General features: G+C 38.2%; 2 protein-coding genes across 4 annotated transcripts in view; one reads left to right on the top strand and one right to left on the bottom strand.

Moving 5' to 3' along the window:
• Positions 1-18,713, top strand: part of RSPH14 (radial spoke head 14 homolog) — an 81,120-nt gene that overhangs the window by 2,807 nt on the left and 59,600 nt on the right. The gene's annotated exons all lie outside the window — the stretch shown is intronic.
• The window catches only part of GNAZ (G protein subunit alpha z), a 50,050-nt gene continuing 34,565 nt past the window's right edge, over positions 3,229-18,713 (bottom strand). The window contains exon 3 of the mRNA XM_033075679.2: positions 3,229-5,307. Within this exon, the coding sequence (XP_032931570.1) occupies positions 4,963-5,307 (345 nt within the window). The 3' untranslated portion in view covers positions 3,229-4,962. The remainder of the gene's footprint in view (positions 5,308-18,713) is intronic.

Raw genomic sequence — 18,713 nt, 5'->3', positions numbered from 1 at the left:
TTGCATCAAAATTTCACTTCCTCCCTTCTGTTCAAGGTGTGGATCAGCTGTTCATCACAGTGCATTAGTTTCATAAATGTTTTGGTCTGAATATTAGCCTTAAACTTCTCTTCCAGTTGATCAAATTTATAATAATAATTTTAAAATTAAAATTTCAGTTAAAAAGCCATACTGTTTAAATTCATAGCAAAGTATATTGTCTGAGAAATTCAGTTTCATTACTGATGCTTAGAAAGAAATAAATGAATGCTTAGAGCCTTGCTAAGTGTACATGAATTGTAAAAAATCTAAAGATGTATTTTTACATGCAAGCAATCCTTTCTAAATCCTTCAATAATTCCAATCATATGAAGGCTATTAATATGTTGGGCTAAACAACTCTGAATATCAGTATGGAAAAGTCTGTAAAAGCAGCTCTGACTAATTACTCTTGGAAAAGGTGTTTTTTGAGTCATGTCTGCTGCTTATTTAGATAAAAATATAATGTATTTATATACATGCCTGTATTTAAGGGCTGGAAGATAAATCCTGGAGCAGAATTGTGTCAGTGTAGAATGGACTCACATACAGAGGGCTACTTTTAAGAAAAAACAACAAGATGCAAAACTTTTTGCTATGAGACAATTTGGGGAACTTTTTGCTATGAGACAATTTGGGGAAGTATCAGGGCTAGCCACAAATATTTTCCAAGAGTAGTAAGAATCACAAGGCCTGACATAATTCATTTGGCACATTACAGATACAGAAATGGTCTCTGCTTGGTAACTCAGCCCTTTTCAGCTAGCCAAGAAAGTGTCTGTCTTTCTCTTTGCATTCCCTTCTACACCTCACATGCAGATGATGAGATAGGAGGTACCTTGGGTCAGCTGGAGGAGGTCAGAACTGCAGCACTGCACAGCTCAGCCTGTGCTGTTCTCTAGAGCTGAGATCATTTGCAGGGTCCATAAAGCAAAGTGTTTTGTGCTAGACAAAAAGGAACAGAAACTGCACATGCCCTTGGCATGAAGTGTAACTGTTTTAAGTGGGAAGTGGTCAGTAACTCCAGCTAGCTCTAAGCCAGGCCACCTGGTCTTTCTCCAAACAAGAGTAATTTAGGAAAATGTGGTAATTTTGAGCAAATCCATTTACAGAGGTATTTTTGATTCCTAAATTTAAGGATGTGTACCAGTATCTTCCAGAACTGTGGGGTAGTTAAAAACCAAAAGGTGGGAGAATGCACAAAGACTGAGAGAACACTGAGGAGTAACATTTCCAGAAGAAACAACCTAGTGAGAAGGATTAATGGGCAGAAGAAAGACACAAATAGATAGGTGTATGTGTTCAGGAGAGGAGAGAAGAGGGAGAAGGGTCAGCAGTAGGAGAAAATTAGGAACATTAAAGAAATTAATAGCAAAACTTCCTCTCTTTGTAAAAACAATTAGTTGACATATATAATACTTGATAATGTTATTGAAAGGGTGTTATGCAATGATAAATGACCTTGGAAATAGCAACTGCAAAAATAGTTCTTGGAAAAAATATCTTTCATGCTGATATGGCTAACACTGGAAAGATTTAATAATTCTTACTCATTGCCAATCCTGCCATTTATGGGTACTTAATCCTTTTAGGTGAAGATTGAGGTGGAATGGATGGGGCAATGGATTTTTAAGCTTGCCAGAACCTATATTTGGGAAGAGCCCAAGAGATAATATTTCTCCTACACTGCTGACTCTTAGTGTCTCCACTCTTTCATCCTTGAAAAATCATAACCAATTGAATGTGTGGATAAGGACTCTTTAAGGATACCTTTTCCCTTCAGAACTTGTTTTGCTGTATGGAGTGCAAATGCTGAAAAGACAGATGGCATTATTACTACAGCAGATGGGACATCTCTTCTGTGAATGTCATTGTTGCCCAGGTGAAGTGAAATCCCAGCTGTATTAATGCAGCTCTTTCAGGTGGCAGTGTACTGCATCACTGATAAACCTGAGAACTGAGAAAATAGATGCAAATTTAATTGCATGATTTATCCAGGTGGATGACTAAGAGTCAAGGGATTTAATTTCAGTGTCTGTCTTCAGCCAACACTTTTTAGTTCTAACTTTGCTATGCCTCAGTTTTCTTATACAATCAGAATTTTTTGCACAGAAAACTCTGTATAAAACATAATTTATTTTAACATCTTGAATTCTTCAGAGAGAAAACAGAGTAACCATTAATTACTCAGAATACTAAAATCAAAAACATCATAGTAATTAAATTATTAGAGAGTTAATAGCAAGAAACTGCTATTCAGATAACATGGCTATGTGACTCGATTATTTAAATGTAATTATTTACTTCCCATGCCTCTGATTTTAAGTTGAGTAGGAGCACAGGTGGTGCTTCACTTTCTTTTCTCCTCTCCAAAATGACTTTTACTCAATGAGGAATGGAACTGGCTGCTTTCCTTTAGGAATCCTCTTGGGCCTTTGTTAAAATGTCCTAGGTTCTCCCCTTCATCTCTAATACTTATGGTGGAAAAACTTTCTTAGTTGAATAAATATTTGGTTTTTAATATGAAGTGCCTGTTACACTCCTGATAATTGACTACACTTTTGGTTTTATCCAGCTTTCTTACCTCACAGCTATGCTGTAATGAATGCTGGTGTTTTCTTGTCACTTCTTTCACTGATCTGAAATGGCCACAGTACAGTGAAAGAAAGAGGTGAAGGACACATAACACCTAATACACCATTCATTAGAAAAGGGAGCTCTGACTCACTTCCCACCTTTTGCACCATTCAACCAGCTAACAATTGGATATTACGTGTAAAAAGCAAATTAAAGTAGAAATACTGCACAATTTCCCAGGTAAATGGTAGCAATTTAATAGTAAACAAAGTTTAGAGGAACTTGTACTAGCAATTACTGTGTATAGATTTTAGTGAACTCACCAAGCCAAGCAGCCTGAGTGCAAATATCCCAAGCAGGCAGCAGTACCTCCTCACTACAGGTGAGACCTAAAAGCTTTCAGTGTCCCATGACAGACCTTTTATACCTTGAAGGCACAGCCTCATTTGCTTTTTTGCCTCTACTCTTCAGGTGTAGCAGTTGGCAGGAATGCTTAAAGGGACCCCATGTTTTCAGTACAGGGATAAAATATCTTGTTCAAAATTAGGCAGATTAGAAGAAAACTTCACAAGCATTGTCCAATTAAGTGACTGTCATAACACAGCTTAATGAACACACTATAGACACATTCAGTATCATTTGAATTATTTATTTTTGAAGTGGACAATTTGAATGTTGATGTTATTAACCATTTTGTTTTAATTTTCTTAGAGCCCTTGGCTGAGATTTCTTGCACTAATCATAGTACATAAGGGGAACAAAAGTAGAAGGTGATTTTCCAGTGTGCATGTGTGTCTGTGTCTCTGTGTACGTATGTGCTTTACAGTTATCAAACATATATTTACACACCAACTTTACACTGAAGTCTTTAAGAAGTCTTTTCTATGGCAGGGGAAAGAACCAACTGAACAAAGACTTAGGTCTATATGATCCACATGAGATTTTCCAGTATAGTCCCACAGAGCTTCTTATGCATTCAAACTTTTGCCGGAATGTTACTCCATCCAGTAGTGTTTCTTTCTGAGATGAAACCTGGAGCTGAGGATTGCATCTCTTCAGTTTCCTTAACTTCACTAAACTGCAAATAATTTAAATTATTAAATTGAAATATCAAGACATTTAGTTATTGTTCATATCGCTCATCTTTAACCTTCTAATAACACATCACATTTTAAAAATAATTTTAAAAACCAACAAAAAAAGACTTTGGAGGCTATATACTACACAATCTCCATGGCTCCTGCTTCTTGGGAAATCTGTTACAATATCACAATACCCAGAAGGTATTTGGAGCAGTGGAACAGAATTGTCCGTTGGCAACTTTCACATTCAACAATCCAGACACTACAACAATAATTTTAAAAATTGCTTTGTGATTTATTTTTTTTTAATCTGTGTTAAAAAAGGAACGCTAACCTACCTCTTAAATATAATTTGGTTTTTCATGAAACACCACAAGATTTGGCAAAAAAAGATGTAAAAGAAGATTGTTTTGATGTATAAAACTCCTTATCAGTAGAAGAAACACCGACCTTAATTTGGCCTATTCAAAGATTCATTTCATGTAGTTTTGCTGCATATTTGAAGCCATAAAGAGCAGAAAGAGCTGCTAGTCAGTTTGGAAATCACAAAACAGTTGCGCACCAACAATTCCTTTAATAGGCAAGGTGTCCATGAGAAACAGTAAAGTAAAGCAGAGGTGTGTACATAGTATATGCTGAGAGTCATGTGCATGTGCATACATGATGGATGTGTACATACTCTTGACTGTGGATACCAATATTGTGGGTGCATGCCCACTCTACAAATTTAAGTAGTGATTTGCTTAAACTCTCTCATTCAGTAGCTTCTGGTTCGAACTATCTTTTCTCCCCAACACAAGCATTCTGCTCCACACCCTGCAAACAAGTTCATCTGTCACTCACCAGATTTATATTTTTATGTCAATAAAATTTTAGGACAACTGGATGAAGAGTCATTTCTTACACAGAACATGATAACACTCTCACTGTAGGAAATGGAAAGAAACAAATGGAATAAAAGTGCAGTGACTGTGGTGAAACATCTCCACAGAGTCAGGCCTCAATCTCTTATTTTGTTTTTGGGGTTTTTGAGTTTTTTGGTTGGGTTTTTTTTCACTGGGGGTGTTTGGTTTTCTTGGAGAGGAGGGATTCACTCTCCAGAATATATATTTGGGGGAAATGATGTAGCAGGTTAAGGGGGCATAAGAGGAACTGTGTTCATATATCAGATTTCCCCTTTTCTCTCCTTGGGCTATTAAGCACTGCCCAATTTCTTTCCACTGGAAGTGGAAGAGGTTAGCCCCTTTTTTCTCACTCCAGGAAAACAGATTAAACCCAAGGATTCTTAGCAGAGGCCAATGTATTTGAGATTGTTCTGAATGATGACATCTGTCACTGCATCAAACACAAATTGTATGTTACTGGTATCAGTGGCACAGGTGAAGTGTGAGTAGATCTCCTTGGTCTCCTTGTTGCGATTCAAGTCCTCAAACTGGCGTTGGATGTAGACTGCTGCCTCCTCGTACGTGTTTTGGCCTTTGTACTCAGGAAAGCAGACTGTCAAGGGAATGCGTCGGATTTTTTCTGCCAGCAGATCTTTCTTATTCAAAAAAAGGATGAGGGAGGTGTTGATAAACCAGTTGTTGTTGCAGATGGAATCAAATAGACGCAAACTTTCTGCCATTCGACTCTGTAGGAAAGGAAACAACAGTGTCAGCAACAGTGTTCCAGCAGAACTCACAAAAAAAGCTCACAGCTCTGCTGCCCTGAGCAGGTGAGCTCCATTTATGAACAACTGAGCATGACCACCACAATTATGTTTGGAAATTAAAATCCAGTGCTGCTGTAGACTGAAAGCAGGGAGGTCTGTTAAAAATCAGCAGCTGTCTTGAATGTTCCTGAGGTATTGCTGCCCCTGTGACACTTACACTGGTGTAGCTGGAGCTGTCCATGGTACCAGGCTCTGGGGAGGCTGTGTTTATTGCTTGGTTTACACCCATAAATAGGTGTAAATAGATGTAACGTTTGAATAGAAAATATTATAGATTAGTAAAAGAAATATCACTCAAGTATTGTCAAAAGTGGATACAGAAAATGTCTTAATCAGGCATTTTTGGCAAGGTCAATATTTTTCCAGCATGTTTAGGTTTCAGAAAATCTTATGCGTACAGCCTGAGTCATGGGAGTGATCCAGGGTAAGAGAACAGCAGGGATTTGGGATATCAAAAACCAAGGGTATATCTGGTTTACAAGACTATTTGCAAATATGTATGTGTTCCATTTGTCTGGCTTGTTTCAGAGGGGATGAAAATAATCAGAGTCTGGGCATTTTTGTTGTATAACTGTGAAGTATTCTGACCAGTTCTCCAGTTTGGAAGTAAGAAACAATGGAGGCGAGAGGATGACCTTGGCTTTTAATAGAAATAAACTACTTTGGGCCTAACACTCCTGAAATTTTTATCTGTTGTGTCTTGTGCAACTTCCTTGACTTCACTAGAGTCAGCTGGTGAGAGGAAGAGAGAATAATCATGCACTGTTTATTACACAAAAATTAATACGAAAATATAATTTATTTAAAATTTACTTTTTATTTTATTTTGAAACAAAATATATTGTATTGTTATTATTTCAAAGGAAATCTAGAACAGGTTTGATCACTATTGTTACACTAAAGCTTCATACTGAACAAACTGCTCCTTTAGTTGTTGAAATAGGAGCAGACTGGTTTACATAAGCTTTTCAAACTACCTCTTATACTTTCCTCACTTTGTGTTATCTCCTTTTCATTAGCTAAGGATTGACTGGGTGAGAATTGCATGCTGTGTTCTCTGAGTTCCATGAAGGCACAGCTTTAGCTCTGTTTGCAGTGGAAGCCAAGGCTGGTGGCAGTTGCTGGTCATTCCCAAAGCCCTGGGAGCTGTGAAGGCTCTGCCTGGCAGCCAGGGCTGAGCTGACTCAGCAGCCTCTTGAGGCACACTGAAACACAAGCTCAGTCAGACACTTCTGATTTGGGGGCTGTTTGTTTACTTCTTCCATTGTGAGGTGGGATCATCTGACACTCCAGCCTACTTTATATAGAGACAGATTTATAGGTGTAAAAACATAGCTTCAAAAATATGTTTGAGCATTTCTTTTCACGGTGAAAATGCTGACACAACAGATAATCCCCTAAAACATCATAGATCTGTTTTCAAATACTCAGGATTTTCTTTCCTGATTTTGTAGCTGATAATAACCAAGCAAGACATTTTTATCTCAGTTAAAATGCTTTTGCTACTAGTAGTTTGAAAAAAAGTGTTTTAGAGCTAATACAGGTTTTTGGCCAACTTTTAGAACAATCATGCCAACAGGATAGTGCATTTTAAGAGGTTTGTGTTCATTAGGGTATTTTGCAATGAATCATAACACTGTCCCTCTGCTACTAAATCCTCCATTGGAATCTGTAGTCCCAGGACAAAAGCAGAGAGTTAAAGCCCCTACATAAATTGGGAGATGTTAGGAACACATACAAGAGGACAGAGAGTTTTAAATTATTGCACACTTGATGATCTCTTGGGTGATGAAAAGAAAAGTAAAGTATTAGTAAATTGTTGATCTTGACACCAAATAAATTTCTTATTCAATGTAATAATATCATATTGGTTCAATATCTGAAAGTCATAATATCCTTAACTAAACTGAATACAATTTCTTTTAGTTAAAAAGCAAGTAAGCCAACCAAGAATCCTTTCCAACAAAGATGCAGGTGATATTATACCGTGCTGGGCTGTGGTTGCATGGTAGAAATGTGTGATATACCTTGGGAAATGAACCCCCCAAATCCAAGTCATGATTTTAATAGCCAAAGAAGGAAAATGTATCACTGAACAATGAGGAAATGCATCAGAAAGGAAAACTCATCTTCAGATCTTACAGTCATGCAGTGGTTTGGGCTGGAAGGGACCTTAAATACCATCTAGTTCCAAACCTCCTGCCATGGCCATGGACACCTTCCACTCTCACCCAGCCTGGTTGTGAACTTCCAGGGACTGGGCATCCAAAGATTCTCTGGGCTACTTGTACCAGTGCCTCAGCACTGTCACAGGGAATAGTTTCCTATTAATACCTAATATAAATCTACTATCCTTCAGTTTGAGCCATTCCCCCTTGTCCTGTCACTGCAGGCTCTTGCATTTAGTCTCTCTCCATCCTTCTTGTAGGTTCCTTTCATGTACTGGGAGGCCACAGTGAGGTCACCCCTAACCCTTGTCTTCTCCAGGCTGAACAATCAAAATTTTCTCAGCCTTTCCTTATAGAGGAGGTGCTCCATCCCACTAATCATCTTGGTAGCCCTCCTCTGGACTGGCTCCAGCTGCTCTGTGTTCTTCCTGTGCTGGGACCCCAGGGCTGCACACAGCTCTGCAGGTGGGTTCTGAGTGGGGCAGAATCTCCCCCTGCCCTGCTGCCCACGCTGGGGGATCAGCCCAGCCCGGGGAGGTTTCTGGGTACCAGCACACACAGACAGGGCAGGGCTGGGCCAGACCCACCAGCATCCCTGAGTTCTCCCCAGCACTGCTCCATCTCATCCCACATGGTTTCTTGCCATATCTTAAGTGATATATCCACAGTTCTAAAGTCAAGGCTGCCACTAAAAATGGTATAAACATGGTACATCCACTCATAAACTCCCAGCATAACAGGCTCATTTCTGCTTTTGACAATATTGTAAAACTATTTTACATAGGGAAAGTGAACTTGAGAGGGTTATGGCTTATTATAATAAAAATAGAATAAATTCTTGTATGACTCCCAAAGGTGTAATAAAACATAGTAAAATAATGATAGGCATTCTTCTCTGCAGTGTCTTTTCCAGTTCTGGAATCCTGAAGGGACTATATAACCAGGTGGTCAGAAAAAAAATGTGCTGCTGTAATTTTGTAATTATACACAAGCTAGGGTATAAGCAAGATAATGCCAATGCCTTACCCAGATGGCCTTGTTGGGGGCTAATTGCAAATTCTTCTCTGAGCATAAGAACAAGGAATTGGTTGCTTAAGGGAAAGAACATGCTAAGGAACAGATGGCTGCTTCTATGCTTCCAGTACTTGCAGACGCACAAACATCCCTGGTCATCCTCTAGAACAGTCCAGGTGTGCTTAGCAGGATAGAGTTCTGAACAAGTAAGAGTTTTCAAAAGGGAAGACCCAGTTATCAAGACAGCAAGTAATTAAAAGAAGAGAGTTGGTAAATGGAGGCAAATTGTAATGCAGTATCGCCTTACAGCTTTCACATTAAAGCTTTCTAATCACAGCTGGAGAGCTTTGAAATTACAAATGAAAAATTATGAAAAGAGAAACTATTACAAATAAGGGAATTCACTGTCATTTGTATTAAAAGCTTAAGAACTTCATCTTTCAATCATTATATCTCTTTCATCATCATTATTGTAAAACTGGTAGGCACTTGGGGATTTGAAAACTTTAACTAAACCAAGTAAAATTTATCTTGTGTAAGCCATAAACAATAATGAATAAAATTTGTGTAGGAATAGTAATATTTGCTTTCCAGAAAAGTTGGAAAATCTTTAAATGTCAGTAAATCTTGGAACAACCAGTGGAAGCTGTTGCCATTTTCCTGTAGAGGCTTTGCTTGCAATAGTGGCTGACATTTAGCATATGCTGGTAGCTATGAGCTATTTCACAAAATGGCATGAAACCCTCTGTTTCAAATATCTTCTTTAGAGCTCCATGACTTAAGAACTTCTGAAAAAGCAGATGAAGCTAAAGTATTTGAAGAAGGGATAGTGGGGTAAAAAGATAATTGAATCAGTTGGATGTTTTTCCTTAAGGTTAATAGACAAAAAAAAATTGGAATCCATTCTGAAATATGGACAGTCTACAAAATAAATGAAGGAAATACCATTGCCCAGGATACTCATAGTCAAAGCAGTTCAGGAATTCAAACTATGCTTGAGTAAAGGCACAGAGAAAGCAGAATAATTTCACAAACAAAAATACAGAAAGCAAGCAATAGCTTGGGTAAATATAAAGAGACACTCTTTTCTTGTAAAAAAGACTACAGTGAGTGCTAGCTGAAATGTCCTTTCTGTGTAGCAGTCAGGCAGTCCTGACTGAGTGCTGGATAAGAGAGGCATACAAAGCTATTGTATGATTCATCTTTTGTTCAAAGGAAGAAGGCTTCTACAAGAATGTATATGCTCAGGTGGCTGCTGGACTAAATGGGAAAAAATCATGATAATTTAATAAGTTTTTAAAAATTCCTTTCATCTAAAAATCAAAAAGAAGAAACTATCTGTTGGAGAGAAGTAAATAGATTTAATCCTCTCAAAGAACCCCACTGAGGTAGAATTAAACTGAGATAAAACACTTTACCTGGGTTGTCCTGTATTTACCTGTTTCTAGTCTTGGCATCTCCCAGTAGGGATGGAGTAAGCAACAGGGATTTGACTTGACAAAATTGTTTTGGTTTCCAAACCTTTTCTTCCCAATCACAGGAGCCCAAACTTTTCCTGGAAAATGTAGGAATTCTAAACTGTCAAAATTAGAAGAGGTGACATAGAAGACTTAAGTCCTACTGTGAATTCACTAAGAAGTGTTCTTAAGTCCCTTAGCAGCTTAACTTATTCTGCCAGCAGACAAACTCATTATCCCATCACCCAAACAATTTGTTCCATTGGCCTAAAACCACTGCAGGAAATCCTGACCAGTCACATCATAAACAAAACAGGAAGGAGCTCAGGATAATGAAAAGCAGCTATGTCAATATAGCACCTATCACACAGATACATACATGCACATTATTCATGTCCTTCCTACCAAATGCCTTTCAGTGTCCTGAATATGTGAGGGCTGTGAAGTGTAGAAAGGTGAAAACCTAACACAGGATGTTTGTTTATGGCACCACAATGAAGGGAAATTGGAAGGGATGGTAAAAGGTTTCATGTTGTAGGAATATTGAATCTCTGCTGTGAAATGAGCTTATAGAAGGCCAAGAAACAGGTATTATGAAGTGGAGCCCTGAAGAAATCTTGTGTGATTTTGATAGGGAGATATCTATTTATATTGTGAGGGCAAAAAATTAATTAAGCAATAAACAAATTGGTTTTGAGTTTTTTTTAATCAGATTCATTCTCAAATCAGGAGGAAATTATATATTAGCAGACAAAATTTGTAAGCTACAAATTAATTCTTTATTTTAAAGATAATGTCCTGTAATTGTTCTTACTTACAGTTTGTACATGCAAATGTAGAACTGGTAGAGGAGGCAGTAGTCAGTATTTGATACCTCTTTTTCAGAGAAGTAAGGGAAAATAAATCTCATAAAGTGGCAGTGCAGCATACTATCTCCCATGATGGTTTCCTGTTGAATATTGCTATTGTCTTTACATAGAACTCTGTAGATGGTAACTGAACCTGGCAGTGTGAATGAGAATTACAAGAGGACCTTTAGGCTTGGCTATTGTATAGGACGACAGTGAACAACATTATGAATATTTTATCATGTATGTTCTCTGTGACTGAAAAAACCCTACAGTGTTACTAAGGCTTACTGTGGACTAGACCAGACAAAGCAGATTTAATTGGGAGTATTACTTTAACAGAGTCCTGAACATTTGTCTTTGAAAATTGATCCCTGAAACTTTTCAGGCCTGCAGTGAAAGTCCCATCTTAGGAGTGCATGCAGTTAAAAATTGGTGTGTGGTTGTTGCATACATGTGTTACTTGTGCCAGTGACAGACTGGGGTACAGCAGTCTTTAATACTATCTATCAAAACTATTTCATATTCCTAGATCAGGAACAATGCAGAATTGTTAATCCTACTAAGTACAGTCTGACAAGCTAAGGTTGTAGTAAAGGAAGCTGAGCTGAGAAAGAAGTTTGATTAAATTTCCTGACTGGAGGATTAGATTTTGAGCCAGAGGATTTCCAAGAAAAGGAGCAGGACAACTGGTGCTTCTGCTAGGACCTATAAATTAAAGGGAACTTAAAGAAAGGATGTATAGAAAACTCTTTGAAGAACAGTGGAAAAGGTTTTCAAGGATGAGAAAGGGTGGGACATTCATCATTCCATAGAAATGCTAGAAGATCCAGATAAAGACTACTCCTGTATGTCTGACCAAGGTGTTAAAGGCTGCTCCACAAACAATAAAAGGGGCAAACTAGAAATGGAGAAATACTCATAGAGTGATTTATTTCTTGTGACCAGCTATACATACATTTTAAGTAAGCTGAAGTACAGGAAAATTATTTTTAGAAGTCACAAAATGGGCATGTGATAGGTGTTATATTTGTCACTACCCATAAGAAAATTACATATCCAGAGGAAAGTTCTAGAAAAAGGTATGTTCAAGAGAATAGAAATATGAAGCAGTCAATACTGTTCCTATGCCTGACAGAACAGCCACACAAGTCAACATTTCTGGGAAGCAGTAATAGGGATAGATTGGCAAAAGTAGTGCTGCCGCAGCTGGCAAAAGAAACTCCATGTCACCATGGGGCAGCATATTAAAACCTACACATTTCCCAGCCAGTGTCCAGCCAGGGCAGTGCTTTCAATCATGAACTGGGCTGGTAACTTGGTTTTTCTCCTTAAGGGAGGGCTTGCTGTGTTTCAGTTGCTCAGCAAACAACTGTTAACTCTCTGCTGTTACTGCCTCAAAGTCAGCAAAGTTTTATGCTACACAAGCCTCTGGCTGCTGCCTTATGAGTGCAAGTGCTCTGCTTCTCTGTGAATCATTTTGGGGCACAAGCAGTACTGAAAGGGTAAACATCCCATAAACAGAATATAAAAATAAATCTCCAGCATCTTTCACAGTGCCAGAAAATTAAGATTTCCCAGGTACAAATAAGGATCTTCATGTAGTTGTAAGAAGTAAATTTGCAGCACATAAGACCTATGTTTGCTTTGGGGCTGGAGTTTTTTTAAGCATTGTACAGTGTCCCAGGCAAACTGCATATTTCTGGAGGTTGGCAAAAATCTAACTCCAAAACATTTTCTTGATAAAAACATATTTAAACACATAAAAACATATTTAAACCTATTAAACATATTAAACATATTTAAAATGTTCTTGACTATATATTCAATGTATCATTAACATCCATATTTCAGTTGTAAATACCTGGGTGTTTCATCCTTAGATGGAGCTTTTTATATGTTAATAGAGTCCAGCTTTTCTGTTCCTAGTAATATATTTCATTTGCTTTCAACACTTACTCAGTGTTTTCAGGTGGGGTGTGTTTTTTCTTCCAGGTCTTTAGATTACTTGCTTGGTAAAGGGCAAAGGGAGCATTTCAAGCACATATTCCACATAGCTGAAATATTGCACAGTTTTACAGACAAAGTGGTCCAGGACTTTAGCTGTCCTCGTTTGAGACCCTTAAGCTCACTGTAGCCTTCTGTGTCTAGACATTTATAGAATCACAGAATGGTTTCAGTGGAAAGGGAACTTTAAGGTCACCTGGTTCCAACTCCTGCCATGGCAGGGGCATTCTTCTAGAGCAGGGTGCTCAGAGCCCCATCCAGCCTGGCCTTGGGACACTGCCAGGAACTCTGGACAACCTGTACCAGGGCCTCACCACCTTTATAGTTAAAAATTTCTTCCTAATTTCCAGTCTCCATCTACCCAGAAGATGTAACTTAACTCTGCATTGACCTCCAAGGAGAGGCTGAGGGAGCTGGACTTGTTTGGGCTGGCAAAGAGGAGGCCAAAGGGTGACAGCCTATGATTACTTGAAGTAATGGTGACACAGAACTCCTCCCAGCAGTAATAGAGGAAAGAATAAGCAGCAGTGAACATGAATTGAAGTTTGGGAGGTTCAGATTAGATGCTAGGTTTTCTCTACAAGACTAGCACAGCTCCGCAACAATTTGCTGAGTTTTGTGAAATCTGCATCCATGCAGGATTTTTACTCAACTAACTGATAAAGCCATAGCTGGCCTGATTTACTGTTGGCAGTAGTCCAGACCTTTAGAGATCCCATCCAGCCTACATTTCTGTAATTCCATGCAATGTAAAAACATATTTATAGTTGAATGCAGAGATAAGAAGTCAATTTTACACACACAGTTCTGAGCAGGTCTCAAACTTTGCCTCCCAAAGAGATGAATTCAAGCAAAGGAAATAGTTAACAAATGGAGTTGTGGCCCTTGTAGAATACCCAGGGTTTACTCTTTTCTGTTCTTTGATGCTTTCTGGTTCTTGGAATAGCCCTTAAGCTATTGAAATATTGCAGAAATCTGCAAGAGAACTACACAGGAATGCACAAGTGAAGTGTTTATTCACTGTTTCAGGCTACTGGCTAACCTACCTCTTGTACAGTTTATTCATAACCCTAGCTTTGGCTGATTGTGTATGTGTAAAGAAAGAATGCTTTTCATTGCACCTTCTTTGAAACAGGCATTTTTCTAATACATTTCAGGGAGAGAAAGGGTATTAATAGGGTGAATATTGCTTTCTGACAATTGTCTTAATTGAAGTAAAACAATATATTAGATACATAAGAGGAAATTAATATTTTTTTAAAATGTACTTTTGCCCACTAGTGAGCCACTAGAATGCACCAGCGAGTTCAGGAATTTTGTGTAACACAATAGTGGTAGGGGGCAGGTTGCAAAATGCCTGTGAATGCTCTTTCTCTGGAGAAAATACCCATATGGTATAAAGAAAAGAGGGTTTATCAAATAAGTAGGTTTTCATTCCAACACAGTCAAGCCTAGCTTTCAAACAAGACTCTCTGGATCTTTATGAAAGATGTAACATGAGGAATCATTTGCAACAGAAACATTAGAAAACAGAGAGAACCATCAAGAATTATCATAAGCATGGAATGACTGTCATATGAAATTAAATAAGCCAGTTCTTTTCAATCTGGAAAAAGAAAGAGCTGAGAGAGAACACAGCAGAACTCATAAAACCATGAATGGTATAGAAATGTTGAATAGTGGATGACTTTCTCAGCATTTCTTACAATGCAAGAAGTAAGAAACATCAAATTCATTTATCTGACAGCACACAAGTATTCCTTCCATAGAGTGCATAATTAAATGTAAAACTCTGTCATGAGATGTTAGAGAATCATAATGACAATAGGAAAAGTCAGAAAAGTGTAATCGTGTTCAAGAAGCAATTAAATTAAAAGGACACTTAAACAGAAAGATGCTGATGCAATCTGCTGTTCAGCTACCTTGGAGGGTAAATTGCAGGAAATATCAGGGTATGCTTGATCTGTCCCCATATTTTCCCTAAATGTCCATTGTTGCCCACAGTCAGGCACAGACTGCTGCAGGTACTGGCTGTGACCTAGTACAGCTGCTCTGTGTGTTTTGGCTGTCAGAACAGCTCATCCTTGGGGAGAAATCAGTTCTTTATTTCCCTGTTGGTGAAAACTTCTCCTTTATGTAACCCAAGTGAAATTACTTCAGTTCCCAGGCAATTTTGCCTTTCCCATCAGTCTTGCCCAGTTCAGAAAAAGTTTGTTTCACACACTTCACCATCATTTGAAGCAGTGAGTGTTTCTCATTGAAAGGTAGGCAAAAGCTCTTGGCGCTACAAGTACTGACCTCCAGTAATTTGCATTGTCCGGTGCTGGGGTGTTTGAATGACAGGAAGACAGACAGACAGACAAAGAAAGAAACAAAAAAGAGAGAGAGACTGGTCCACATTGATGCTGAACCAGTTTTCACCAGAAGAAGTTGGCTAGTGCTCATTCCTCAGTAGTATCTGAACAATAAAAGCAGCCCATTATACACCAAAAAAGGAAAATGGCCCTTTATGCTGAGAAATTCACTGCAGGGAAAAAAAGGTCCCACAAACCCTGAGAGCATGTCTCAGACTGTGGGACATCTGGAGAGGGATGCATTTTGCCCTCACAGCTTAGGCAGCTGAAACTCTTGCAGGAGCACTGGCTTCTTGTTTTGTTGCACCTTTGAAGATATTTTAGGTAGGATGCTTACAGAGTTTAGCACAGCAAGAGCTCTTGTGGGACCAGCAGCTGCATTCCCTTTGTAGCCCGTGCATGTTCCAAGATTAAGGTAGAAGGAGCAAGTGGTTATTTTTAACACCCTTGTCTGTAATTCTAACAAAGTTCTTCCCTTTCTGGGGGTTCTGAGGTTGCCTCCTACTAACCTGGAAGAAACAAAGGTGGAGGGGCACAGAGATCAGCGTTCAGAGTCAAGAATGAAAAGGCAAGAGGAAGAACGCTGAAGGGAAACCACAAAGCAGCCTCAAGCAGAGGGTCTAAGTCTGGGTCTGATCTTGGCCTTTTTTTTTGCATAAACTGAGAAAAGCTAAGAGTGCAAAATAAGCATGTTTAGCATCATGGAGAATCTTGTCTTCACTTTCAATAAATTCTTCTGGTTTTAAGCAACATTACTGGGATTCAGACCAAATCAGTTTCGAGAGATAATTTCTATGAAGTTATTTCAGAACAATTGGAGAAGAATGAAAGAAATGGTGGTGTATGCTGGAAAAAAATGCTTCTCTCATATTTGAGATGGAAATTCTAATCTGTTGGGCTGCAGACAAAGGAGTAAAAATAATTTTGTTTGATCAAGACTGTATTTAAGAAAACCCTGAACAACCCAACACTGTGGTCTTAGCTTACAGGAACACATTTTCTTTTCACTGAGCTCTATCTCATTCAACTTGCAAGAATGTCCTGTGCTAGTCAATATTTGTCTTTAGAGTCACAACTCAATTTATAGATTTGTGCTTTACTATAGACTTGCTATTTATGAACTGCTCAAAAACCAGAATTACTGGTTTCTCCTCAAGCTTATAATTATTGTATCTGAATATTTCATTGACTGCATTTGTTTCCACAGCATGTTGTCAGATCAAGAGGTGCTGTTAAAAGGAACTTATAAATAGGGAATGAAACAATCTATACAATGAGGAATTATGGTTAGAAGGAACACAGTAATTCTAGACACCCAATCTAATTTTCTTGAACATAAGTTTTCAGCACATTTAATTCATTTAACAAAGTTTAATAGGTTTTTCAAGCTATCAGTGATATCTGGTGTAGCTCTGAATAATCAGACCTACTACATAAAATCACAGAATGTCAAATTAGGTTCCTTTGAGAAAAGTAAGGAAGAAAATTGTAATTTAATAAACACATTTGGATCTAAAATGGCATGTGGACCTGTGCCAGGTTCCAATACAGTTTTTCAGTAGTGTTCCACTGCTTTAGCTATATTAACTTTCTGTTTTCCTGCAACCCTATGTTCCATTCATTTCACATTTTCCTCCCTCTGCTAGAGATGATGGCAGTGTTCCTGCAGTTGACAGTCTTATTTATCACATGAGCCCCCATTAATCATAGAAAAATTATTGCATTCATTGAAAGAGGCATAAAATCTAGGGGAAGAAAACCCATCATCAATATAAGGTCAGAATAAAAATATACACAAACACGACAGTAAAAATAAGGTTACAACAACATTCTCCCATTTACTAACTCTTGATTATTTAATTGCATCAGAGCACTTAAATTCCTCTCCACCTCATCCTCAACCCACAATGCTTCACAACCTAAACTTACTCCCAACCTCCTCACTCTTCCAGTGCTGTTTCCTGCTCTGACTCGTACATTCCAGATGAGAAACAGTGCTTATATAATTTTGTACTGTTAGGGGCTGATCAGATCTCCATAATAATCATTTGTACCGTTAACATTAGCACAGTTTAAAACAATCCAAAGGAATTAGGAAAGAACCCCAGAACTGCTGAGACCATGGCTGTGCCATATGAAATATTAAGACCTTGCTAAAATAATGAAATTCTTAATTATTTTTCTTTTGTAATAATAATGGTTGAAAATATTTTTTCCTTGTAAATTAATTTTTTTAAAAATCGCCATACATTTTACCATTTGCAGAAAGGTAGTTTTATTGTCTTCTGTCCCCAGCTTTCTCATGACTAGTCTAGTACAGAAAAAGTCATTTTGGTGTATTTAAAGTGTGTCTCTAGGTATCAGACATCTGAGAAAGAATCTTGGCAGTGGCTACTTCTAAATGGATCCTCCTGTATTATTCTAAAATTCTTTCTCTCCAGCACTGGGGAAAAGCTCTTGTGGTACTTCACACTGATCCTGGAATTTGCAGTGCTAGAAGATAGGGCTGTGCCCTTTATACATCCATCACCAAATTTTATTATTCATTGTGTGTGTGAATTTCAGGTAGACTAGATTGTTTTTCCTCAAACCCTGGCATTCCATATGTGTAAGTACATCACATTATTTATTTTAACTTGCCATCAATAATTCCAACTGAAATTGGTAACTGAGATCAAGAGGGGTGTCAGATGTGCTGAGACTAATGGAGTTACACAAGGAAGTGTCTTGTGGGACTCTCCTGCTCTCAGGAGACAATAGAAACAGCATTATTGTCTTCTTTCAAAAACATTATCATGTCACTTGAACTGGTTCTTGTGGGACCACAGGGGGAATCAAAGGAAATGCTGCTAGAGTAATGACAAGTTGGATAACAGGATAGAGCAACAGGGAAGGGGAAAAAGCAGCTGTTTTAACATTTGATCTTCTCTGTTATTACAGAAATACAAGTCACACTAACTTTTTTCTTTTTAAATGTGCACTCCATGTGAGTAACAATGCAGAAGCCTTGGCAAGTCTGCCTGATGTCTTTTGTAACCAATCAACTTCCCGTGTTGTCTCTGTAAAATAACTCCTGTCAGGTTGGAGGACTCATAATTAAGGGATTTGGGATTGGATCAAGAAAGGGACATTCTGAGAATTACTTATACCAGAGGAAACAAGGAAGCAAACTAGCCAAGTTCCCAGCTTTTGCAGGCTGGAAGGGATTTTGTTCATTTGTAAGGCTGCTTACCACTTGTTCATTTCTCAGATTTCTGAAGGAAGTGGAGATGGATTTTCTATTCAATCCATTAAAAGGGAAAAGGCTTTTGGTTTGTGCAGTGCTTTCCTATTAGTGTTTAAATATTACATCAGTAATACAGTAATTAATGTTGTACCCAGTTAAAACAGGAAATAATTCTGGTCCAGTGACTTCTGAACCTGACCTGAGCACAGGGAGAGAACCAGGATTCCTTCTCCTCCAACTTCTGTTTTCCA

This window comes from Catharus ustulatus, chromosome 18 (assembly GCF_009819885.2).
Source record: "Catharus ustulatus isolate bCatUst1 chromosome 18, bCatUst1.pri.v2, whole genome shotgun sequence".
Classification (NCBI taxonomy): Eukaryota; Metazoa; Chordata; class Aves; order Passeriformes; family Turdidae; genus Catharus; species Catharus ustulatus.
This window is presented reverse-complemented; position numbering and strand designations above follow the sequence as displayed.